At 61.5% G+C, this 24150-nt stretch overlaps 1 protein-coding gene and 1 long non-coding RNA gene across 2 annotated transcripts; both read left to right on the forward strand.

Moving 5' to 3' along the window:
- Positions 1-2584: 2584 nt before the first annotated feature.
- Positions 2585-15231, forward strand: NOM1 (nucleolar protein with MIF4G domain 1). Its single transcript, XM_090287734.1, has 11 exons — positions 2585-3754; positions 5442-5569; positions 6606-6801; positions 7977-8300; positions 9885-9995; positions 10739-10906; positions 11673-11794; positions 12531-12663; positions 13043-13174; positions 14521-14630; positions 14944-15231. The coding sequence occupies exons 1-11, from the start codon at positions 2630-2632 to the stop codon at positions 15116-15118; spliced, it is 2724 nt and encodes a 907-aa protein (XP_090143860.1). The 5' UTR covers positions 2585-2629; the 3' UTR covers positions 15119-15231.
- A 2884-nt stretch (positions 15232-18115) lies between these two features.
- LOC150002396 (uncharacterized) lies at positions 18116-19553 on the forward strand. The gene is made up of 3 exons (XR_016513164.1): positions 18116-18203; positions 18295-18432; positions 19339-19553. It is a non-coding gene; the product is annotated as an uncharacterized LOC150002396 (long non-coding RNA).
- The last annotated feature ends 4597 nt before the right edge of the window (positions 19554-24150 follow it).

Below are 24150 nucleotides of genomic sequence, written 5' to 3' on the forward strand. Positions count from 1 at the left end.
TTAAGCATTAGCAGATTGCTTATATAAATTATGCCCATCAAGCCACTGAAAAGAGAGAGAGATTCAGACTCAGCGATGCTCAGACGTCAACATGCCAGACTTGAACTTGGACTTGTGGCGCAGGGGCGGGCTGTCACACACAGGTCCTGACTCGGGTCTGGGGAAGGCCCCAGGGCCACATTCCTGACAGGCCTCCAGCAAGGCTACTGCAGAACCAGGTTACGGACCTAAACCCTCCCACCCAGAGCAGGCCAACGTGTGCCCCTCTTGGTAAAAAGTGACTGTGTTGATATTTACATCTGCGTAACGTATCCCGAAGCCAAGGCTTCTGGAAGAGCTTATGGAGGACGTCCCTTTCTCCATTATGTCAATAGCTGTAATATTCCCATGGCTGATGATGGGCAGAGCTGGGTTTGTATCAGACAACATTGCTCTAAACAATCAGTAAATTGATGCATTGAAACGAAACAAAGTTTGTAAACCTGGAAGTTTGTATGGCTGAATGCCTGTGACCCCCAAATTCATACGTTTAATCTTAGTCCATACGGCCGAAGGTGTAGGAGGTACGAGTCTGGAAGGAGCCATGGGGTGGAGGCATCGTGAATGGGGTGAGCGCCCGTGTAGAAGGGACCCCCAGAAAGCTCCCTCTGCCCCTCCACCACGCGAGGACACAGAGGGAATATGCCACCGGTGAACTAGGTGAGGGTCCTCACCAGACACAGAATCTGCCAGGGCCTTGATCTCGGGCTTCAGCGTCCAGACACTGAGAAACGAATGCCCACGATTTGTGATGTCTGTTCCAGCAGCCCGAACGGACTAAGACGCTGAGTTAAAGGTTACACGTTAAGTTGTGTTTTATGTTACTCTTAATAGATCATTCGTGCTATTATTTTTAAAGAGCCGTCAGGCAAAGCCCCCGACCAACAGTTTCTTCCAGGCTCGGGGGCCCGTGTCTGATGCGACAGCCTGCAGTCTGCCGGTCAGTTCTAACGCACCTGGGTCAGTCCTGCAAGCAGGAGGGCGTTCTTTCCCAAAGCCAGGTCGATGTAGGTCACTGCCCCCGCACCCTTACGCACTCCTCCACTCAGACACCTCCCAGTGCTCCCAGAATCAACACAACACACAGCACAAGTCGCCAGACCTTCTACGCCAGGCCCTGCCCACCTCTCCACCCATCGCCTGCATGCACAGACACATGCAGGAACACACACACGCATGCATTGCACACGTGTACACGCCAGCACTGTCCCCACTTGCCCTGTTGCACATGCGTCTGCCCCGTATCATTAACAGACTGTTTCATGTTTGCAATCAGCCCTTCCACCAGCACCAGAGAAACAGACCTTCCTGTCCGCCAACTGCCCTAAATGCCCGGGGAGGGGTTCTGGGGACGGGAACTGGGGGTGGGGACATAGCCGTGTGCAAGCCGGGAGGTGCACAGGCCCTCCAGGCGAGAAGCAGGCAGAATAGCACCCAGAGGCCACCTTCCCGTTCAGATCTGGGGGCTGAAACATATCCTCGAGATCTGCCCGCATGCATTGCCCACAGGCTTAGAAGTCTTGGCTTCAGGACGAAGCCAGAGCGGCGGCATCGGGTCTCAGGGGCGGGTGCCTGGCAGCCGGCTGAGGGCAGGGCGCCGCTGTTTCCTGAGCACCTACTGGGTGCCAGCCGCCTCGAAGCGCTCTGTGTGGGCCAACGGACTTTCCCCGTTCGGTTCCTGTTCCGTCGCGGGCTGCGGGGCGACGGGGGAGACGGCTTTGCGAGGCCTGCGTCCTCGGCCCCGGGTCCTGCAGCCAGCGCTCCGGACAGGAGGCGCCCGGGCAGGCAGAGCGGCCCCGACTGCGGGCCCCGGCGCTCCTCCGCAGGGACCGAGGGGACAGCGGTCCGGCAGCTGAAGTGCCCGTTCCCGGAGCCCAGGCGGGCCCGCGCTGGTTCGTTCCGGGGCCGCAGGAGGATCGGCCCCGGTGTCCGCGCGCGTCCGGGGGCGGCCCGCTGGCCTCGGCTGCGGGGCTCGGAGACGCGCCCCTCCCACGCCCCGCCGCCGCGTCCCCGCGTGTGAGCCGGGCCCTCCTGCAGGAACGCCCTGCCCGGGCCGGAGCGCACCGGCAAAGGCCCTGCCGCCCGGCGAGGGCCCGGTCAGTGTCCGGAGCCGCGGGCTCGGGGACAGGATCCCCCCGCAGCGTGTCAGCAGGGGAGCACGTGCTGCGCCGCCACCCAGAGGCCTGGCACGCACGCGGAGGCACTGCGGCCCGAGGGCGCGGGGAAGCGACTCCCCGAACAAACACTCCGAAATACACGCGGAAAGCGCGTGCCACACTGTCCTGCGGGCGCGACCGCACGCGGGGAAAGGCACCCACGTGTGAGCAGCCTGACGCCCGTGGGCGGTCGCGAAGAGGTCTCTCTGCCGTAACCTGCACGGTTCCCACGGACTAAGCGAGAACGCACGGCCGCACTCCCCGCCAAGTCCGCGTCCCGCGTGTTCTGAGCGTCGGACACACTTTGCGGCTGCGCGGTTCCCTGCGCCACCGCCCTCCGGCCGCCAGGGGACGCCGTCCCGCTCCGCGCGGCGCGCCGCTCTCCCCCCGGAAGTCCCGCCCCTGCCGGAAGCCAGCGCCGGAGCGTCTGGAAAATGGCGGCGTCCAGGGGTGCGGGAGCACCGAGCCCGGGAGGCTGCCCGCGGCGCATGGGTCGCGGGAAGCGTCGCGGCGGGCGCGGACCTGGGGCCGACGCGGCCGGGGCCCTGAAGCGGCTGAAGCTAGTGGTGGAGGAGTTCGTGCAGGCGGCGTCCGAGGGCCAGCCCCCCGGCAGCCACGAGGACCCCCGGGCGCGACGGCGCGCGAGGACCGGCGGCAGGAAGAGCCGCAGGGAGCTGAGGAAGGAGAAGCGGCGCCTGAGGAAGGCGCGCCGGCTGCAGAGGACCCCGGGCGGCGGGGCGGCGGCTGCGAGCGGGCCTCGGGCGGACGGCGCCGAGCGGCCGGGCGGCCGGCAGTCCCCACCGCGTCGGGCTGCACGGGCGCCGCAGGGCCCGCCGCCTTCTCCGGCTCCGGCGAGGGCCCCCCCGGCCAGGGCCGCCCCCGGCGGCACCCGGCCCTCCGCCGCCCGGAAACGGGCGCTCCTGGCGGCCAACGAGCAGGAGGACCGAGAGATCCGCAGGCTGGAGCGCTGCCTGGGCTTGAACAAGCGCAGGGGGAAGGGCAGCGCCAGGTCCGTGCCGCTCAGCTTCGCCCGCGACGGGCTCGACTACATCCTGGGGGCGCTGGGGCCTGGGAGCGGCAGCGCCTTGTGTGACAGCGGCAGCGAGGAGGGCGAGGGGGAGGCCGGACAGATGGCGGGGGCCGGGAGCGACGCGGGGAGCGACGCCGGGGCCGGGAGCGACACGGAGAGTGACCCCGGGGCCCGGAGCGACACGGAGAGCGACCCCGGGGCCCGGAGCGACGCGGAGAGCGACCCCGGGGCCCGGAGCGACACGGAGAGTGACCCCGGGGCCCGGAGCGACGCGGAGAGCGACCCCGGGGCCCGGAGCGACACGGAGAGTGACCCCGGGGCCCGGAGCGACGCGGGGAGCGACCCCGGGGCCGGGAGCGACGCGGAGAGCGACGCCGGGGCCGGGGAGCAGGAGCAGGACGTGCAGGAGGAAGAGCTACCAGCGGCAGCAGACGCAGGCGGGGGAGCCGCGGGGGAAGGCGGCGCACGGCGAGTCCGCTCCGCCGAGGATGGAGGGAGGAGCGCACATGGCCCGGAGGGCGCGTGGCAGGTATCCCGTGAACGGGTGGGTCCCTGGGGTCCCTCAAAGCCGGAATGGGGACAGGACGTGGGACACGGGGCTGGAGGACGCCTTTGTGTCTGAGCTGAGTGCGGCCGAATCCGGTGATTGGCTACTTTCATGTGTTTAAACTCCCATCGAGGAGGGTTAGGGGAGAAACCCCTCCGAGAGGCCTCCTGCCCCGGGGACTGATGGCCGCCGCGGCGCCGACCTGGGGACATCTGCCTTCCCGGCCTCCTGCCGCCCCTCGCTCCGCGACGCCTTCTCCTCTGCGACCGCCCCGGAGTCCCGTGGTCACTGCGCTGACCTGCCGCGCTTGCTTCCTGGCCCTCCGCTGGGGATGGAGGTCACGGCCGACACAGGCCTGCAGGGCCCCCTGCGGGTCAAACCGCCTTCTCCCCGACTCGCACCTTGAAGGCAGCCGGTGGAATCGCCCGTCTCCTTGTCGGCCCGCCCCACCCTCGGTGGCGTGTCCTGAGGATTCAGTTACTTGCCGTCCCCCGCGGCCCAAAGATAATTAAATGAGAAGCGATGGGAAGAAACAACTCGTAGGCCTTAAGTCACGCGGTGTCCCGAGCAGGGCAACGAAACGTCCCTCTGTCCTGCCCGTGTTTGCTGCCCCTGGAGGCACTTGGCGCCGCTGACGCCGCGGTTGTCAGGCCGGTTGCCGGCGGGCGGCGCTGCCTGTGTCCCAGGAGCGTTCGTGTCCTGCCGTAACGGCCCCGGAGCGCAAGCACAGTGGTGCTGGCGGCGCGGACTTGCCGGGAGGAAGCCGGAAGGTGCTTCCCAGGCAGGAAGAGGCCTGTCTGAAAAGGGCAGTCCTGTCCGCGCTTTCAGGCGCCCGCGGGGGCTCGGACCTGGTCCCCTGCAGTTAAAGGGGGGCTGCCCCTGTCTTACGCCTGCCTGCAGGGCCTTCCTTTTGTTCCCACCATGGTGGTGTCGGTCAGCGTCTGGGATCACGGGGACTCTCCTGCCCCCGCTTCTCGCTGGGGCCCTCGCCCGGGCACTTTGCACAGTTCCGGGTGCTGCGGCCCCTGTCTTAGCTCGTTGTCTTGGACTGTCCCTGGTTTTCTTTCACAGCCTGTTGAGGTGGAACTGACATACAGTGTGGACGAAGGGGTGTCTCGGGAGTAGCCGCGTCCACGTGCGTCAGTGTGCTTGCTCCGGAGTTCAGACTCCCTAATGGCAAGGATTGTCCTCAAGGGCTTGTCACCGAGGTGCTCAGGGCCTGCTGGTCAGCAGTCACGATTTGTGGCCCTCGCAGTTGATAACCTAGGCGATAGCAGTGGATTGATTTTGATTTTATCACATAAATTTCAACAAGGTTGAAAACTGGTGGTACCTTCGGTGCGTGTGCCACTGCGCTGTGCCCCACGTAAGGGAAACCTGGGCAGAGTGTAGGCTGTCAGGCTGCCGGCAGACCCCGGAGGGGCACAGCCAGGTCTGAGCTGCAGAGGAAACAGGATGGGGGTGCGTCCCTGTCGGTGCAAACGGTGACCGCAGACGCTGAGAGGGGCGCCCGCCCAGGGCCGCCCGGGCACTCAGCACGGCGGGTGTGTGCTGACCGGCCGTGGTCAGCAGTTACCGCCGGGAGTTTGCCGTCTAAGTGTGAGCAAGCAAGGGGGTGGGGGGGGTTCCTTCAGTGTAGGTGTTCACACTGTGCTTCTGCCCTTCCCAGCAGGGCCTCGGCGAAGGTGGGCAGAAGTACCTGCCGCCTCACGTGCGGAGCGCGGAGGAGACCGTGGACGCGCAGAGAAGGGAACAGAGAGAGAGGCTCAGGAGGCAGGTCCAAGGCCTCGTTAACAGGTAACTTAAAGGAACTGTCTGTGTTCTAAACATGCAGAAACTATCGCAGGAGTGAAAACATACCAACGCCGTCCAGTCCCCTCTGTTCCTGTCCCGGTGCCGCCAGACCCGGGCTGGGAGCAGGGCGCCCGCCCTTCCGCTTGGGTACATTGAACCCTCAGAGCTTGAAAGCCATGCAGGTGCCCACGTGGGTTTTCTGAGAAGTTGCAGGGGCGGCAGGGCTGGCCCCTTCCCTGCAGAGGCGAGTGCGCAGCCCGAGGCGGCCTCCCGGGCCGGGGCCAGGTCCTGCGTCCCCCAGGCCCAGGCCCCCTCTGCTGGGGTGAGCGCCACCCCACCCTCGAGACCGAGCCGCGGTGAGCACGCAACACAGCACGCAGACGATGTATTCTGGGATTATACACCTTAAAGTTACACAACTTCATCAGCCAGTGTCATCCCAATAAATCCAGTTTAGAAAGAAAGAGCTGGCCCAGCGCCCCCGGCTCCTGCCCCCCCGATCATCACGCCCCTCGTTGCTTTTCGAAATGTTGCTTTTTAATGAAAACAAAACGCTTTCTGTGGTGCATCCTGCAGTTTGACCAAACAAGCCGTTTCAGTGTTCACTGTGACTGCAGGTGTCCCTCCCTCCCCGCCCAGGGAGCAGGGCGACCTTTTCTCAGTGTCTGGCAACTAGAGATTTTTATGTCAGCAGACAAGCGGGAAGTCGGAATCTTCCCCAGCTGTGTGTACTGACGTGCAGGGCAGGTTCCCTGGGACACGGGGCCACAGGCTCTTAAAGGGGGTCCTGCGTGTCCTTCACTGGCTGCACGTCAGCTGGAAAGGCAGCGGTCACGGGGCCGCAGGGTTCCGGAAGCCAGTCGTACACAGTCTGTGCTGGGCTCTTGGGCCGAGGTAGGGGCTGTCCTAAGGCAGCGTGGACACGAAATGGGACGTGTGTCAGCGGGGCAGGTAGCTCTGTCTCTGGTTCTTAGCTGGCCTGAAAAGTGATTCCTAATCCGTGGCATCACTGCCGCCCTGTCTTTGTGCCCGTGTGCAGGCTGAGCGAGCCGAACATGGCCTCCATCAGCGGGCAGCTGGAGGAGCTGTACATGGGCCACAGCAGGAAGGACGTGAGTGACACACTGACGGGCGTCATCCTGAGCGCCTGCGCCCCGGGCTGGGCTGCACCCAGCCGGCTGCTGATGGAGCACGTCCTCCTGGTCAGCATTCTGCACCGCACGGTGGGGATCGAGGTAGGCTCGTCCGGGGGGCCGCGGAGACCCTCAGCACAGCCGGGTCTGCGCTGTGCTCTGCACTACAGGCTGGACGCTGGCCAGCTGTCGCCTCTGTGCTGGGGCCGCTGTCACGTGTCTGTGTTATTTGTTAGTTTACCTTCCTCTGGGCTGATGTGGGCTGGCCTTCATTTTCTTGGCACGCCCCCCCCCCCCCCCAACCGCTGACTTATTGCAGATGTTCAGGAGGCGGTGGTGTGTGTGGCCTTACCCGCGAGGCGTTCGTCCCGGGTGGAAGAGCATTTTTTTCATAATTGAGAAGGCCACCAGAATGTGGGGTAAAACTGGGCTCCCAGTGAAGAGGGAGTGGCGGGGCCTCAGCATGGAGCCCCAGGAGGCCCTAGAGCTCCACGCCTGCGTCCTGTCTGATGCGGAGCTGCAGCTTCCCCTCGGGGGGTGTCTGCGGAATTAAGTCAGATGACACACAGGACACTGCTCGGTGCCTGTGTCCAGTGGATCCCACCGAGTGTCCCTGTCCCGCCCACTCCTCTTCTGCACTTGTCCTTGCTCAGTCACCCTCTCTGGGTTAGCGGCAGCTCTGCTTCCACAGCCACCCACCCCTTCCAGTGTCCCAGGGATGAAACGGTGACCGTCCCAGGCAGGATCCTGTTCCTCCATGTAGCTCACCCCGGGGCTGTTGAAGGAACCGGGCTCATTCCCGGTGTTTCATCTTTCACACCCGGGGGCAGTCACACCTGGTGGCGTGGCCCTGGGTCTGGCTCCCGGTTCCAGCAGGGCCTAGAGGGCTGGGAGACGGCGCCGCGGGATGGGCAGCGACGCGTCTGGACGTTCCCAGGGACCCAGCTGGCCGGGGCCACACCTCCCCCCTTGTTGCCTTTGAAGGCGAGAGGCTGAGCCCGAGGACAGGTGGACAGGTCCGCGTGCGGGGCGGTGGCTCTGGGTGCCACTCGCCAGGCCTCGCTCTCACGGGGAGCACCGTGCCCTCGGACCCAGGCTCTGAAAGCGCGTGCCCTACCGGGCGTGTGTCCCACCGCACGGGGAGTCAGGTGTTGTTTGAAGTCACAGCTCCCAACCTTAACATTTCCCAGGGTTGAGAGAAAGCAGGATCCCCGAGAGGAACTTGGCGGCACGGCGGCCGCGCGTGGGCAGTGACGCTGGTGTGTTCCGTCCCCCAGGTGGGCGCGCACTTTCTGGAGGCCGTGGTAAGGCAGTTCGACAGTGCCTACAGGACAGGCCGCGGGGACAAGGAGTGCGACAACCTGCTCGCCGTCGTCGCCCACCTGTACAGCTTCCACGTGGTGCAGGCGCCGCTCGTCTTCGACGTCCTGAGGAAACTTGTTGGCACTTTCACGGAAAAAGACATCGAACTGATCCTGTTAATGCTGAGAAATGTGGGCTTTTTGTTGAGAAAAGACGATGCTTTGTCTCTTAAGGACCTGATCACAGAGACCCAGGCCAAAGCCCGCGGGGCGGGCAGCCGGTTCCAGGACCAGACCCGGGTACGCTGCGTCCCGAGGGCCGAGATGCTCGGGAACGGGCCGGCACTTACCGATAAGCGTGTGGGGCAAATGTTACGTTTCCTCCCCGGCAGCTGTTGCCTTCTGCCGCGGTGACGTCGTGGCTTTGTCTTCAGTGAGTGAATGAGCCTCATTTCTATACTGAGTGCTCGGTGTCCTGTGAGGTGGAGAATCGGTTTATTTACCCCTCATCCGTTCAAAACATGTTTCCCTTGGAAGGCCATGTGGCTCGGGGCTCAGGGGTCGGCCCACCTGGAGTTCCGGTGTGGCCGCTGGACAGTGATGGGCCCTGAGTCTTCCAAGCCCTTGTCTTGTAGGAAAGGGGCTGATCGTGACTCCTCCCTCGTTTCTTGTTCTGCAGGTTGGGAGGGCCGGGAGGGCCGGGGAAGCCCTGTGGGACGTGCGAGCAGCTGGAAGAGGCTGGTGTGGGGCCCACGCGGAGTGGGAAGAGGCCGTTGCAAGGACCTGGGCTCTTACCCAGAAGCACCTGGAGGGTTCTGAGCAGAATGACGTGGGGACATTGGTGCCAAGGGTCACTTTGGCTACAGCGTTGAAGAGGGAGGCAGTCAGGCAAGGAGACGCCCTTCAGGGGTCCGAGACGGTGGGGGCCCGGGGTTAGCTCAGCTGCAGTGGCTGTGGGTGTGGGAGTTAGGACTGACCGGCCGTGTGGGTGGGAGGGAAGGGTGGGGTGGAGGAGAGGTGAGACAGGGCCCACTCAGGGTCTCAGCTTAGGCCCCCAGTGGGCAGCAGTCCCCGCGGGAGGACTCACAGGCCCAAAGGGGAAGACTGGCTGGGTCTGAAATCCCGGCATGACGGTCCCTGGGTGTGCCAGAAGGGGGTGTGGTCTGAGCCCTCTGCGGAGCTCCTGAGGCTGTGAGGTGGGGGCCTCGGGGTTGAGGGGCACTGGCCTTCGGACATTCGGCTGCATGGTTCGGCACAGGAAGGTCCTGGAAGCCAGGCCGGAGTGTTGCCCAGGAGGCTCCCTGTGTTGAATGCCCAGAGGTCAAGTTCAAAACACAGAAGTCAGCAGAGACAAGTACACTCGTGTTGCCTAGGGCTGGGCGTTGGTAGAAATGCGCGTGGCTGTTGATGTGTTTGGAGCTTCTCACTGGGTGACAAAGTCTTTAAAGACGTGGAGTTAGTTGTACAACCTTGGCTGTAGCGCGCGCACTTGGAGTGGGTGAAGAGGTCTCAGGACAGAGTATCTGGGGGTTTTCTGTGCTGTTCTTACGGCTCTTCCCTGTACGACTTTATTTCCGGTTTAAAGGTTAAAAATGTAGAAAGGCCAGCAGTGAGGGCGAATCGCATATGTGGGTCAAGGGGCACCTTAGAGCCCAGGGCCCGGAGCGGGGAGCATGGGGTGCAGGAGAGGGACCGGGGCCTCGGCGGGTCCGGTCCAGGTCATGGTGGAGGCCGGGCGCCGGCTTTCCATGAACAGGATTTATGGCAGAACACCGCAGCGGCTCGCGGTGTTCCAGTGAGTGGGGCACAGGGTTGGTGTATTTCCCCCGAAGTCGAAGACAGCTTGAAGTGACGGTTTTCCCTTTCTCTGGTTTGATCTTCAAGGTCCGCTTTATGCTGGAGACGATGTTGGCGCTGAGGAACAATGACATGCGGAAGATCCCGGGCTACGACCCCGAGCCCGTGGAGAGGCTGAGGAAGGTGCAGCGGGCACTGGTGAGTCCCACGCACGTCTGCCTGGCCCCGAGCCCCCACGTCGGCCTGCCCTGCCGCGCAGGTTGGGAGGTGGCTGAAGCTACGTGTCAGGTGCCTCCTGGTAGTGAGAGTGCCAGGGTCGGATGGCAGCTCCGTGTGTGGCGCGGCCCTGCGAGAGGCGTGTGCGTGGGGTCCTTGTGAGCCAAGCTTCCGCCACGCTTGGCCTGAGGAACTGGACCTGGCTGAGCCGCAGAATCACGGTGGAGCCCGACCACTTTGGAAGAGCAGCCCCTCCCCGCCCTCCCAACCCAGACAGTGAGTGGTGTTAGCACTTGAGGGCGGGGCCTTTTCCATTTAAGGTGCCCTGGTGTTTTTTACGTGGGTCCGCAGCTGGGACCCACGGCCCTCCCCAGTCAGGGTGATCCTCCAGCCCCATCTCCAGCCAGATCCAGAATCGCTGGCTCCAGCAGGTCCCAGGCCCCTCCTGGTCACATTCCCACCACGAGCCAGCGAAGCCGCCCTTGAGGCCTCTGAGCCTGAGCCTGTTCCCCGCTGTGGCAGCTCACCCAGACAGCAGGCTTGGGGGAACACACCCGAGGCCTGGGAGCCTGCCTCGCACGTGTCATTATTCTGGAGGGGACGTCCTGGTTGTCGGTGTCTCAGCACTGTGCACACAATGGAAGTGCCACCGTCAGAAACAGGCTGGGGGGTGGGGACACACGGGACCAGCTGAGCGTTTCACCAGCTGCTTTTCCTCCCGTCAGGTGCGCGGCGCTGGCCTGGGCACAGACACACAGCTGCGCGTGTCCTGGGACAGCATCCTGAACGCCGAGCAGACAGGGCGCTGGTGGATCGTGGGGTCCGCCTGGAGCGGGACCCCGATGATAGACGGCAGCCAGCAGAAGGCCCTGCAGAAGCCACTCACAGGCACGGTACGGCTCCCGGCCACCGGGCAGGCCACGCATCCCCGCGGTGCCTTGCTGTGCTCTCCCTGGAGGAGCCCCTTACTCAGACGGGCAGACGTGGGCTTATTCGAAGACCTTATAGAGATTGCTACTGTTTGTAGTACAGTTTAACTCAATTTCTGTTGTTACTCTTTATAGGATTTGTTTCAAGTCCCAAAACATGTTGCATGAAAGAGGCACAGGCTGCTCGGGAAGCCCGCCCAGAGCGTCGCCCCGCTGTCGCATGTCGCAGACAGACCCGCTCTGTTGGTCGGGCACAGCGCTCCGCAGACGGGGCTGCTGGGCCATTAACCCCGGCCTCAGAGCGACAGAATTCTTTGCGCTTCTTTGTATTTTTTTAGTAGCAGAAGTCCATGTGTTAGTCTTTTTTTCCCCTGACACCCCTGTTTTGCCCCAGCACCCCACGTCACTTCGTCACACTGGCTCTTCTGGCTGTGACCCTTGCCTCTATCTTGTCTCCTGTTGCTCAGGCGGGCAGGTCGCACGTCCCGCGGTGGTCTCCGCCGGGGTGCTGTGTCCTCCCTGGTTTACTCTCTTCCTGGGAGTTGCCCGAGAGCAAAGCTGTGGCATTTACGTGCATCTGTGTACCTGCAGTTGACAGATACGTACATGTAGGTCAAGCCACAAAATCACGCACGTTAGTTTTAGAAACCTAACTTTAGTGGCCACAGCTAAACCGGAGCAACAGCTCATGAAAACTGAGTGGCCCGTGTGTCGGCGTCCCTCTTCCCAGGTCGGCACGAAGGTGCTGGAACTCGCCCGGAAGCAGAGGATGAACACTGACGTCAGGAGGAACATCTTTTGTACAATTGTGACCAGCGAAGATTTCTTGGACGCGTTTGAAAAGCTCCTAAAGTAAGCATTTGTGTGAACGCTTGACCCAGGTGAATTGGCGCCGAGGGAGTAGGGGGCTGTGTCTGGGGTCACGCCGCTGGGCCGGCCTGCTGCTCGCCAGCTCCCGGCGTCGGGCTCAGCAGCCCTGCTCCTGCCCTCGGCCACTGGCAGTTCCGGGTCAGGTACGCTCATTAAAGCTCGCAGGTCACCAGCGGGCAGCTCTCGGCGGCTGCTGGTCGTCCTGAATGGCCTACGGCCTCCAGATGAAAGGTGCCTTTCTAATTCTGAACTTAAAGCTGCCTGATATCGTTTCTGTAAACGGTTGCGGGAAGATTTTTAGAAGAACCTATGTACTTTTACAAGGTGCTACTAAACGTATCTGATAGAAGTTTCCTTGTTTGCTTCAAACTGGGACTGAAGTAGAGGGACGCATCCCAGGACCAGACGCTGCTCCAGACTCAGCGCTGCGCTAAGGGCAGCTGTCGACTGTGGGCAGTCGGCTCTGAGGGCCCACAGTTGCGTATCGGTCCTGTTTCTGGTCACTCGGGAACCAGGACTCAGATCGGTGTCCCCCCCACGGCCACCGCAGTCTGAAACCCAGAGGCCAGAGCCTCTGGGGACAGGGCCGGGCTTGCCACTCCTGTCCTATTACCACCGCCTCCTCTGCTCAGCGGGTGACCCTCTGAGAGACACTGCCTGAGCCTGTGCGGAGCCGGCAGAGGGCATCTGCTCCATGGCTGCTGTTTGTGTTCCGCAGGCTCGGCCTGAAGGACCAGCAGGAGAGGGAGATCGTTCACGTGCTCACGCACTGCTGCCTTCAGGAGAAAACCTACAACCCTTTCTACGGCCTCCTGGCCAGCAAGTTCTGCGACTATGAAAGGAGGTTCCAGGTAACTGTCAGAAGACCAACGGTCCCCGCGCTCCGCTGTCCTCCCACAGCCTCCTGTCGGGCTCAGCCCACCCCTGGTCACAGGGACAGCAGCTGAAGCCATGTCCTCCGTGCCTCCTTTCTGGTCCCTGGTCAGGGGCTGTCCGGCCTGCCAGCTGGGGCCGCGCCTCTGGCCTGACGCTGCAACGTCCCTGTCTGGCACGCCTGCTGACATGGGGGGCATGCTGGCGGCTGTCCTTGTTGGCAGGGGGTGCAGCCCTCAGTCTCGGGGGTCAGGACGCCGTCAGTGAGCAGCTCTACGGAACTCCTTCAGATTAGGGTCTCAGTGACTCGTTCTGATTGTTGCGTTTAAACGTGTTTCTTTTTCGTTCTTGCATTAGATGACTTTCCAGTTCAGTCTATGGGACAAATTTCGGGACTTAGAAAACTTGCCAGCCACTAATTTCTCCAATTTGGTTCATCTGGTGGCCCACTTGTTGAAGACAAAATCACTTCCACTTTCCATCTTAAAGGTTGGTGGCGTGGGTGAAATTATTAAAAGCAGTGAAAACGACTCTGTAACTGCTTAGATTTGGTCCCTTGAAGAAGAACGTGTGCTCAGACTCTGGAAAGTGTTTTCAGCAAAGGAATACAGCCGGAGTAACATGCAGTGTGGTTCCCCCGGTAAATCGAGGCCCAGGGCTGGTTCTGCTCAGCTGAGTGACTGTCGTGGGGGGTGGGGTCCTGTGGGGTCCCCGTCACAGGTGCCATGCCGGCGGCGGCTCTGAGGGGCGCAGGGGAGGTGGAGACGCTGGTCTCGGAGCTGCATGCGCGGCCACAGCGCTTCTCCCTCCGCCGTCGGGCACCTGAAAGCAGGGCACCGCCTCGGCTGTCTCGTTCCCACGCCGCGTCGGAGCCCATGAGTGCGGAGTCCGCGTGCTGGTCGGCGGTGGAACCCAGACAGGAGGTGGGGTTCGAGGCAGCCGGCCGGCCTGGGCAGTGGGGGTCGCGTGTCCTGAGGACGTGGGCGAGGAGAGCACCTGGGGGCCGGGGAGGGGTTGGGCCCGGACTCCGGGGCACGGCCTCGCTGACCTGCAGGACCAGCGTGCCTGTGGTTTCCTATTTGTCCACCGGCTGGTCACCGGCGCGCTTGCTCAGGATGACCGCGCGTCTCTGCGGGCGTGCTGTTGCGTGCGGGCCGCTGTGCTGAAAATGAGGGCTGAGCCTTGCAGTCATCCCTCTGCGGGAACAGCTCCCTGGTCACCAGCAGATGCCTGGAGCCACAGGGAGCAGCGAACACGCGCACAGTGTGTGCCCCTCCACGTACACGCCTGTGCTCAGTGTAACTTGTGGTCCAGGCGCCGTCAGAGATGAGCACCTGAGACTAATGATGAGGCAGCGCAGTTAGAACCCTGTGCTTCGGTCCCGGGGGTGGCCGTGACCTCTCACCTCGCTGTCCTGAGCCGCGCCGCCTCCCGTGCTGAAGCGAGGGGCCCAGCGTGCGGTCCGTGCGGCGCGAGGAGGACCCTCTGCTTGGGTCCCCCTGGGTCACGGAGCCACGTCTCCATCAGTGGTTTGAGAATCTGGTTGTTTTTGGACCGTGGTCGCCTGCGGGTGACCGAAAGCGCAGCAAGTAAAGCCCAGGGCGGGGGCTGGCGTCTGTGGCTGGGCAGACCTTGCCGTCAGCTCGCTCGGTTCCAGGAGCGAAGTGCCTGGGCCGCGGGACAGACCCCCGGCAGCCGCACCCCTGCAGACTGGGCCCCTTTATGCAGCTGGGTGGGCCTTCCTTAAGGGGGTGGGGCGGGGTTCACGCCTAACTGTCTAGAAGTTCTCGGAAAGCTCAGTCCGTTTCACTTCGTTTTCCTCTCTGTCCTCTCAGGTGGTCGAGTTCAGTGAATTAGACAAACCCAGAGTCCACTTTCTACGGCAAGTGCTGTATAAGCTGTTAATGGAAACAGAAGTGGAAGACCTGGGTCTCATCTTCACAAGGTGTGTTCCTGCCTGTGCTGACGCAGCGTGGGAGGGGGCTCCAGAGCTGGCGTCGCTTCTACTGACGAGCAGAAGCAAGGCTGCTGTCTGTGTGGAGCTCAAGTCGTTTTCCGTGTTGGCTTTTTGCTAGCGTCTTACACAGTAGATTTCGGGAACAGGAAGCCTAACAGCTCATACTGATTTCTAGAACGTCACATTCTTCCTGGAAAATTCTCTTTTTAAAAGAAACCGGCTTCTATCTCCCTGTCCGAAACTCCAAGACGGAGACCTGGGTAGACAGCCCATGGCTGACGGTTGTACGATTCCTTCCCAGGGTGTCCGACAACCCGAAGCTGGGCGTGCTGCGCGAAGGTCTGAAGCTCTTCATCAGCCACTTCCTGCTGAAGGGCGCGCAGGTGCCCCGCAGCGCCGAGGAGGCCAGTGCACTGCGGGAGAGAGCCGAGCTTGCCACCAGGGCCCTGCAGGGAAGGGCCTCGCTGCGGATGTAGGGGTGCCCCGTGCGCTGCCAGAGGCCTGGGGCTCTGCTGACTGAACGCTGGGGGACCCACACGGGGTCTGTTGTACTTAAGATTTTCTATTTTGAGATAATTTTTTGATGCGACATTATGCTGTTTGTGTTGTAAACCATTTGCGTGTGTGTTGTGTGTGCGCGTGCGGATGCTCCTGTAGGAGGCAGGGGCTGACGCTGGACAGCGTTCTCTGAGTAAGGAGGCGGGTGAGTGTGCGAGCACACATGCGAGTGCCCTGCTTGTTTTTTCATAGACGAGATGGGCCACTAGAGGGGGCAGTTTTAATGGAACAGACACGATTTTTACTTGACGTGCTGTTAAGAGTTCAGAGACCATCAGTTAACGTGCCTGATGCTAACTGATTACTTAAGTGTCTGGATGCAAACATCCCGGGAAAGTCGGTAGCTGGCATGAGCTGTGTGAACGTCGGTGCAGTCCAGTGCGTGTGCGTGTGCGTGTGCGTGTCCCCTCTGAAGCGGTCGCTCGGGGAGGCTCGTCCCTCCCTGTGTGTGCTGGGCCCTCACACCCATTGACTGGCTCCAGCTCGTGGTGCAGTCTCCTGAACCACTTTGAGGAGCGTCCCGGGGACTCCTGCTGAGGCAGACCAGGAATTCAGTGGACGGCCACCCGCCGGGACCTGGCGTGTCCTGATGAGACACACACCACCTGCTGACTCAGCAGACTCAGTCTGTGACACAGGGCGCGTCCTCGTGCACCTGCCGTCAGCCACGGGCTCCCAGATGTGATGTCAGCCCGCAGAGTGCGCATCCCCTCTAGTGCTGCCAGCTTGGTGTAAACGTCACCTCCAGTTGTCGCAAAAAGCCACCTGTGTATCGGGTAGTGTTCTGTGCACCATGCGCCCACAAACCCTGCCACCTGCTGTCCTTCAGCACGGCCGCTGGAGAGCTGCCTGACCTGACACGCCCCTGTAGTAGCTGGAGGCAGAGCCTGCTGTGGAGCCCCGCGTGTCTCAGCTGCCGGGGTAGGTTTGAAACGTCAGGAGATATGGGAACTCAGTGCTGGGTTAGCGCAGAGCCTCCCGGAGACGCTGCACTCCCCGCCGGCCCCGCACTCGGTACCCGACTGCCCGTGACTGCCCGGCCGGGGACGCGGCACAGAGGGCTGAGCTGCTGAGGGTGCTGAGTGTCCCACTTCATTCTGGGTCTGTCACGAGAGCATCTGCAGGGTGGTGACCAGGTGTGAGGACATGGCCCTTTCACGCCGATGCAGGCTCCTGTGTCCTTGCAGGAGGCCATTCACACTGACGGGGTGGTCAGCTAGATGGTTCCTGTGACCTGCTGGGTCACAAGTGACGCCCGCGGGCTGAGCTGTGGGGAGAAGGAAGGTTTCTGGAGATGTCCCTGGTGGACCCACGGCAGCAGTCGGTGCCTTTAAATGCAGAGGTGGGGGAAGGGGGGCTCTGGGGAACTTCCAAGGACAGGGCTGGTTTCATCAACATTGGGATCTGGCTCCGTGCAGCCTGCGGAGGTCGAGGTTGAGGGGCGCAGAGCTACTAGCTCCAGGTGTGGCCTGAGGACCCTGGCAGAGAGTGTAGGTGAGGACGAGGGTGGGGTCAGCTGGGCAGCTCGATGCGCGGCAGTGGGGCCCACACAAGGGGCGGGACACGGGCCATGGCCATGGCCTTGGGAGGCGTTGGAACCAACCCTGGGACACAGCATAGGCCTCTGGGGCAGGGGAGGGATGGGTGTCCTCTGGGGTCTCCGAAGAGCCCGTGTCTGAGCTCCAGGGCTTGGAGCCCCAGACGGCGCCTGAGTGACATACTCATGGGGACAGAGGGGTCCCGAAAGACTGGGCAGACTTGGGTTTCCTTGGGCAGGGACACAGGCCTGGGAACAGGAGCTTTGCCTTTTCTCACCCTGACATTCCGTGCCGTGTGCTGCACGGACGGGCTGGCGGGAGGGGCGAGTTCACGAGGTGACGTTATCTTGAGTAGAGCCGGATAAACGATGAAAAATGATGTTGGCGTGATAAGGCGATGAAAGGGAAGTGGGGCAGCTCCAGTGTCCTGGGGTGACTTGAGGAGCCCCGCGGGCCGCATGCATTTGGGAGACAATGCCCCGTGTGTCCGGGGCCCTGGCGCCCAGCGAGTCGGCCTTGAGCGAGGACGCGTGGGCCTCTGACCCCTGGTTCCTGGGTCGCTGCTTTCCCACTGCCCCCAGTGCGAGCGAGGGTTCCGGGGAAGACTGCCCACCCCTGGGGTTCTGTGCCTTTGTTCCCGCTCCTAGGAGCCGGCTCAGGGCCCTCTCCTCGCCCCGGGGCTCCTGCCCGACCGCTGGCCCCTCACCTGGGCCTGCTGCCCCGCCAGCCCAGGACCAGAGCGGGGAACAGGCAGGGTGAAGGACAGACCCAGGCAGGGACTGAGCTCTGGCCCGAGTAAAATGGTTAAAAGCATTTAAAAAACTCTCCTCTGGCCCTGGCTGGTGTGGCCCAGTGGGTTGAGTACCAGCCTGCAAACCAAAGGGCACTGGTTCGATTCTCATTCAGGGCACAGGCCTGGGTTGTGGGTCAGGTCCCTGGTTGGGGGTGTGCAAGAGGCAACCAATTGATGTCTCTGTCTCCCTCCCTTCCCTTCTCTCTAAAAAATAAATTAAATCTTTGGAAAAAATTATCCTCCCTAGAAAGTCACGTGCACGGACTACTTCATTTTATTTGTCAGACGTGCTCCCAGAGAAAGCGGGCAAGTCCCTCGTTTTCGGGTCGCCAGTTACCATTTGCCACACTTGGTCTCTCGCACGGGGTGGGCCAGGGTAGGTTCACAATTGTGAGTACGCGAAACGGAGTTTATTGTATAATTGCTCATTAACTGCTGTTCCCCACACGGACAACTGTCAGCCTGCTTTTGCTTGCCCTGTACGTACAGACGTGTACATCTGTACGCACGCGTTTTGGCGGAATCATTGGAAAGCGCAGACGTCAGGATCTTTACCTCCTAAACCTCCGCCTGTATCTCCTCCCAGGCCACGGGGCCATTGTCACACCCAGGTTCACGAGCGCTCACGCAGCATCGTCTGGCCCGCGCGTTTCTGCAGCTGTGTTTTCCCAGGTAGAATACAACCAACGCAGAAACATTGCACTTTGTTCTGTGTCTCGTGGGGAACACCCCACCCCACCGTTCCTTACTGTTTCTCACACAGGTGTCTGAGGAGGGCCGGCCACGCTGTCACTCGGCCCTGGGGGTGTGGCAAGCTTCCGCACACACGTGTTCCGGAAGCACTTGGGCTGATGATCAAGGCCTTTTGTCATTGCGGGAGCCAGAATTCTGTACCACCAAGGTACCTTTTCACCTCTGTCATTCTTTTTTCTTGTTAATGATTTTTTTTTTTATTGATTTTTAGAGAGGGAAGGGGGGAGACAGACATTAATCTGTTGTTTCACTTAATTGATGCATCGTTGGTTCCGTCTTGTGTGTTCCCTGACCAGGGATCGAACCCGCAACCTGGGCGCATCGGGATGACACTAACCAGCTGAGTGACCCGGCCGGGGCCTACCCTTGTCATTCTTAAGGGAAATCGATCACCAAAAGTTCGGGACATTTTACAAGAAAAAATGTGACCAAACACATGGGTTTCCTGTTCACCACCAGTATTTTACCTGTGGGTTTGGCAGCCCGGACAACCCTGCCAGAATCGGTTACTGCCTGGGGGTTGCCAAATGCTCATTTTCAAATTCTGCCACTTCTCCTCCGTTGTTAGCTGGCATCTTTAAAAATGCACCTTCCTACCCCTGGCTGCTGTGGCTCAGGGGATTGAGCGTCGGCCTGCGAGCCGTGTCACTGGTTCGATTCCCAGTCAGGGCACATGACTAGGTTGCACGTCAGGTCCCCAGTTGGGGGCGCGAGTGAGAGGCAACCACACAGTGATGCTTCTCTCCCTCTTTCTCCTTTCCCCTCTCTCTAAAAAATGAAATAAATAAATAAATTCTAAAAAATTATTAAAAAAAAAAAATGCACCTCCCTGCCCGGGCCGGGTACCTCAGCTGGTAGAGCATCGTCCTGTGCGCCAGAAGGTCGCGGGTCTGCTCTCCAGTCGGGGAACATACGGGAGGCCACCCTTGGATCTGTGTGTCTGTGTGTCTGTGTGTGTCTCCCTTCCCCTTTCTCTAAAGTCAATGAACTACCCTCGGGTGAGGATTTTTTTATTTTTAAATGCACCTTCCCGTACCGCTTGCTGTGTTCCCAGGAAAGACCAGACTCGCCGCGTTTAGACTGCTGAGGCGCTGGCGAGTGCATCTGAAGCATCGTCATTGGCGGTGGCAGAGGCAGGTGCTCAGCCAGGGCGGGGGTCCTGCCAGGTTAGCAGCCTGGTCTACCCCCAGGGGTGTGATCCTGCCCCTCCCCCAGGAGTGCGTACCGAGCTTCCCTGACGCCCAGAGGCATTGCCTGAGCGCCAGCGTAGTCACCTGCGGGGCCCAGCACCAGGTTTGGGTTGGTTTCTTGTTGCACCATCGGCACGTTTGTTACGGCGTCCACGGGCTGTTTTAAGGAGGACCAGGTGCCACACCGCTTGTCCTAGGTGATGGCAGCCTTGTCGGCACACCAGCTGGCCCGGCAAAGGCCGAGGGCGACCGGAAGCGTCAGGCTGCCAGTGCCGACAGTGGCCCAGCTCAGGGCTGGCCTCGTGGACTGCCCACCCCACGGCCTGTCCCCTGCAAAGCGCCACGGCCCAGGAGGCTGGTGTAGCATTTGCGTCCCTGCAGCCGTGCAGGCGGGCTGTGAGCACCCAGAACGACAGCAGGGATCTCACCAGGAAGTGGGCACGCTCACCCAGGGCCACTGAGTCATACCACTCACTTCTGTCCACTGAGGAGGCAGGCCAGGTGGCCGGCTGTCCTGGGTAGTCAGGAATCGGAGGCTCTTGGGCAGGAGGATGTCACTGCTCATACTGGGAATGTCCTAGAAAGCGGTGTGGTTGGGCTTCGTGAGACAGTGCACAGCTTCCACCTCAGTGTCTGGTGACACCTTCAGGGATCAGACAGGTTCCAGCCGCAGCTCCACTCTGTCTGTGCCCGGCATTTCCGCTTCCCTGTGTTTTTATCAGTAACGTGGCCAGAAAGCTAGAAGGTGTGCTTCTCAGCGCTGCAGACAGCCTGACAGTGGCAGGAATCAGGCACCTCTGCCCCTGTGAGCGTATGACCTCTAATGAGCTGTGTGTCCTTCAAAGGACCCCAAGCAGGGGCCCCCTCAGCTACAGGAGAACCTGGGTCCCTTCCCTGACGTGCAAGTTGCAAGGTCTGAGGCCATGTCCCGGCACAGGCCCCAGCGGGCCGGGGGTGTCATTCCGAGAGTCCGGTTAGTATCTGCTGTGTCGTTCAGGTGCTCGTGGGTCATGCAGGACGTTTTTACTGTCTCTGGGAAGATCACCCTCCAGGACAGCGAAGCACGGCCTGCAGAAACTTCCAAACGCGACCCGGCGCCGCAGCAGGCCGGTCCCAGCCCCTCCAGGCCAGTGCGTCAGGGCGCCTGGTGGGACCGAGGCTGCGGGCGTGTCTCTCACTGGAAACACGTGACTTCGCCGGCCTCGGCCAGACCTTGCATTTCCTGGGTCAGCGCTAAGCAGATGGGCCCAAGGGTGTAATTGTCAGACAAAACGCAAAAATAAAGCGTTGCAATCACAGATTCCCCAGCAAGGACTTCCAGGGCTTACAGAGTGCAGGGCAGCAGGTACGTGCGTTCGGGCCTAAAACACACCACTTCCCTCGTCAAAAATACGTGATTATTTGAGACATATTCGACCTCGCCCTCCAAGTCCTGCTTAGTGAAGGAAGTGCACTTCCCTGCGGCCGCTGGCTGGCCGGCAAGGCCCATGCCGTGGCCGTTAGCACCCTTGCACTTTTGACTCAAATGGACAGTCAGTTTTAAAGCGCCCCCGTTTCCTACGTCAGTGAACAGGCCAGATGGCGTCTGCTTGTCCACTTCAGCAGCGGTGGGACCAAAGCCGCAGAGGCCCCTCGCAGGACAGCAGGACTGGGCCTGGGGAAGGCCGGGGACGCCCTGGCCCTGCTGTCTGCCCGGCCCTGGGACACTGGAGCCCCTTACACACCGCCGGAAGCTCTCCTGGAACGGTGAAGTGGAGGGTCCTGAAGTGCCGCTGGGCTTGGGGGTAGGCAGGCTTGTGTGTGGGGAGCCCGTGCGCCCCATCCTGCCTGCCCGTGCTCCCAGGCAGGGTCTCATCCCCAAGAGTGGTGGCCGCCTGCCCAGGACACTGGGAGCCCTCGCTCTGCTGCAGGAGCGTGGCGGGAGGGGTCCCCTCTGGCCAGCGTTGCCTTCTGGAGCTGGCCTTCGTCCCAGCGGCAGACCGGTTCCCCGCGGGGCTGGGGGAGCCCAGCCGCACCCCATCAGGCCTGGGAGACTGCTCTGTCTCAGATGAGTGGTCCCGGGGCCTCCCTGGCTGGGGCCTGGCTGAGCTCCCGAGAAACAAGCCACCCCAGGTGGTGGGGAAGTGTGTGCGTGCAGATCTCAAGTGACAGAGTCGGCCAAGAACAACCTCATCACCCCTGCGGAGGTCGGACACGGCTGCGTCACGGGCAGAGGGTCCCTGCCGCTGCACAGCGCCTGCTCAGTCAAGACTCCAGGAAGCCCAGATCCTGGGGGCTTGCGGGGTCCCTGCTCCCCACCCACCCTCAGCCAGTTCTCAAGGCTCTGCGTGCTCAGGGCAGCCGAAGGGGCGACTGGCAGGGAGCCCTGTGCCTTGCACCTGCCATCTGAGGGCTTTCCCGAGGCGCGGCGAACGGTGGGACCAGCAGCCAGCCTTCGGCTCGTACCTGCCTGGTGGAATAATAAAGCACCTTGTTACCTGTGAGCGAGAGGCCTGATAAAAGCAGGATATTATCGCAGCATCTGTGATTAGGAGGCAGCTGGGCACTGGAGACTTGGTAACATTTATGAGTAAATATAATTTATTTCTGTTCTCTGATTATGAAGGTCATGGTGGTTTAACCCTGTTGGGAAGGCCTCACACACACTATCTGCTCACATAGAGCTGGGAACGAAAACACCGGCACTCATTAAAAGCGAATTACTGTGTTTTATGAAGATAGGAGATAGGCGCCCTGGCGGTGTGGGCCGGGCGGCCCCACGGGACGCTGCAGTCCCTGCAGAGAGCAGCGCTGGGGGCAGCCACAGGGGTCTGGGCAGCTGGCGGCTTCCCTGGTGGCTTCTGGGAAAACCCTCGGATTTGAAAGCCAGAGGTGCAGGTGTGCGGCTCCCGGTGTTTTCTTCACCTGTGGGAGTAAAGGGGAGGGTCTGAGAGCCCCAAAACGGGCCTCTCTTTCTGGCTGTAAATCTAGCAGAGCACTTAACATTGTTTTTGTTTGTTTTTAGAGAGGGGGGAAGGGAGGGAAAAAGAAAGAGGAACACTAGTGCGTGACTGTCCCCCTAACTGGGGACCTGGCTGGCAACCCAGGCTTGTGCCCTGACCAGGAATCGAACCCGTGACCCTTTGGTTCGCAGGCCGGTGCTCAATCCACAGCCACACCAACCAGGGCGTGCCTTTGATGCACTGCCTTTGTCGGGTGCTCAGGGCTGTCCGGCCGGAACAGGGCCAGCAAGGTCCTATTCGTGTTGGACTCTTGACCGTGACGTATACCTGAGGGCAGGTACCGGCAGGTCACCAAATGGACTGTCAGCCACAAGTGGGGGGCGGCCAGGTAGGAGAGTGGCCGCAGGGTGACGGCAGTGGCCGGAGCCAGCGGGTGGTCTGGGGGTGTGTGTGTGGCAGACGCAGCATGGCCCGGGCTGGGGTGACTGGGCGGGAAGTGGGGCCTTCGCTGAAGGGGGGGATGTCAGTTTATTGGGTCCGTCTGTGCTCATCCCTATACTGGACACTAGGAAGTTAACAAGGGCCAAAGAGCCGGAGCAGTCCATCCAGACAGAGAGGAGGTGCGCGGGCTGCGGGAGGGGCGGGAGCGTTGCGTGGGGACCACAGCACCGAGCGTGTGGACGCCGCGGAGGTGCGCACTCGGCAGCGGTGCGGTGACCGGTGTTCCGCGTGTTTTACCACAACAGAAACAGACAAAAAGCCAACGCGCGGGCAGCTTGTTAGTGGTTTCCCGCTGCCCATTCGCCCGTCTCGTTGGGAACGGAGCCCCAGCCCCAGGCCCACGTCGCCTGGAAACGTGTCCTTTCCGCCCCTGGGGACACTTGGCCATGGAGCAGTTGTAGCTCGTCGCCCTGACCGGTGTGGCTTGGCTGGTTGGGGGTCGTCCCACAAAGCAAAGGCTCCCCGGTTCAATCCCTGGTCAGAACCCAGGCCCGAGTTGCAGGTTTGATCCCTAGTCGGGGTGCATACGAGAGGCAACCGGTTGATGCTTCTCACATTGATGTTTCCCTCTTTTCCTCCCTTCTGCTCTTTCTAAAAATAAAATATTTTTAAAGAATTCTAGCTCACAGAGTGGATGTGAAAATGCCACCTTCTGAACTGGAAAGGACATGCACTTGCTTTTCCTTTGTCCCTGTTGCTGGGAGGTGGACCCCGGGCTGCCTTCCTGAACCGCAAGGAAAGGGCCTGCGTCCCTGGTGCTCGACCACGGAGCGGCTCTGGGTGGCCTGGGGCGTCGGAGGGAAGTGAGCTGCTACCTGTGCCAGCTGCCATGGCTCCGGCTCCCCTGTGCTTTGAGCCCATTCGGATCCTGACAGAGTAGCTCAGCATGCGTGACATCACCAGAGGATGGCAGCTGGGCAGACCTCTCCAGGGTGCTGCCCCCTCCAGCCACCCTCCGGACCTTCAGCCTGCAGCCTGCTCAGCTCAGGGGCCGCGGCCCAGGGCCCGGTACTGCGGTCCTCCGCTCTGTCCAGTGCCCGGCTCCATGCCTGGCACACAGACCCCTCGATAACTAGTCCCCGCATCAGGAAGGCAGGGGACAGGGGGCCGGGCTCGCTCACATACCTGAGCAGGTAGCTCGCAGCCCTCGGCTCTGGTCACAGGAAGTTCTCGGGTGACAGGCTGGCATCCCACCTGGGAGGGTGGCCAGGAGCAGAGAAAGCGAGGATGACA

The sequence above is a fragment of the Furipterus horrens genome, unplaced genomic scaffold (genome assembly GCF_987537825.1).
Source record: "Furipterus horrens unplaced genomic scaffold, mFurHor1.1.pri manual_scaffold_9, whole genome shotgun sequence".
Taxonomy (NCBI): Eukaryota; Metazoa; Chordata; class Mammalia; order Chiroptera; family Furipteridae; genus Furipterus; species Furipterus horrens.

Excerpts from the sequence above, each read along its gene's own strand:
- NOM1 (XM_090287734.1), top strand. The coding sequence starts at position 2,630 with ATGGCGGCGTCCAGGGGTGCGGGAGCACCGAGCCCGGGAGGCTGCCCG. Across the intron at positions 3,755-5,441 it reads GCCCGGAGGGCGCGTGGCAG|CAGGGCCTCGGCGAAGGTGG; the intron begins GTATCCCGTGAA and ends TGCCCTTCCCAG. Across the intron at positions 14,631-14,943 it reads CTGGGTCTCATCTTCACAAG|GGTGTCCGACAACCCGAAGC; the intron begins GTGTGTTCCTGC and ends ATTCCTTCCCAG.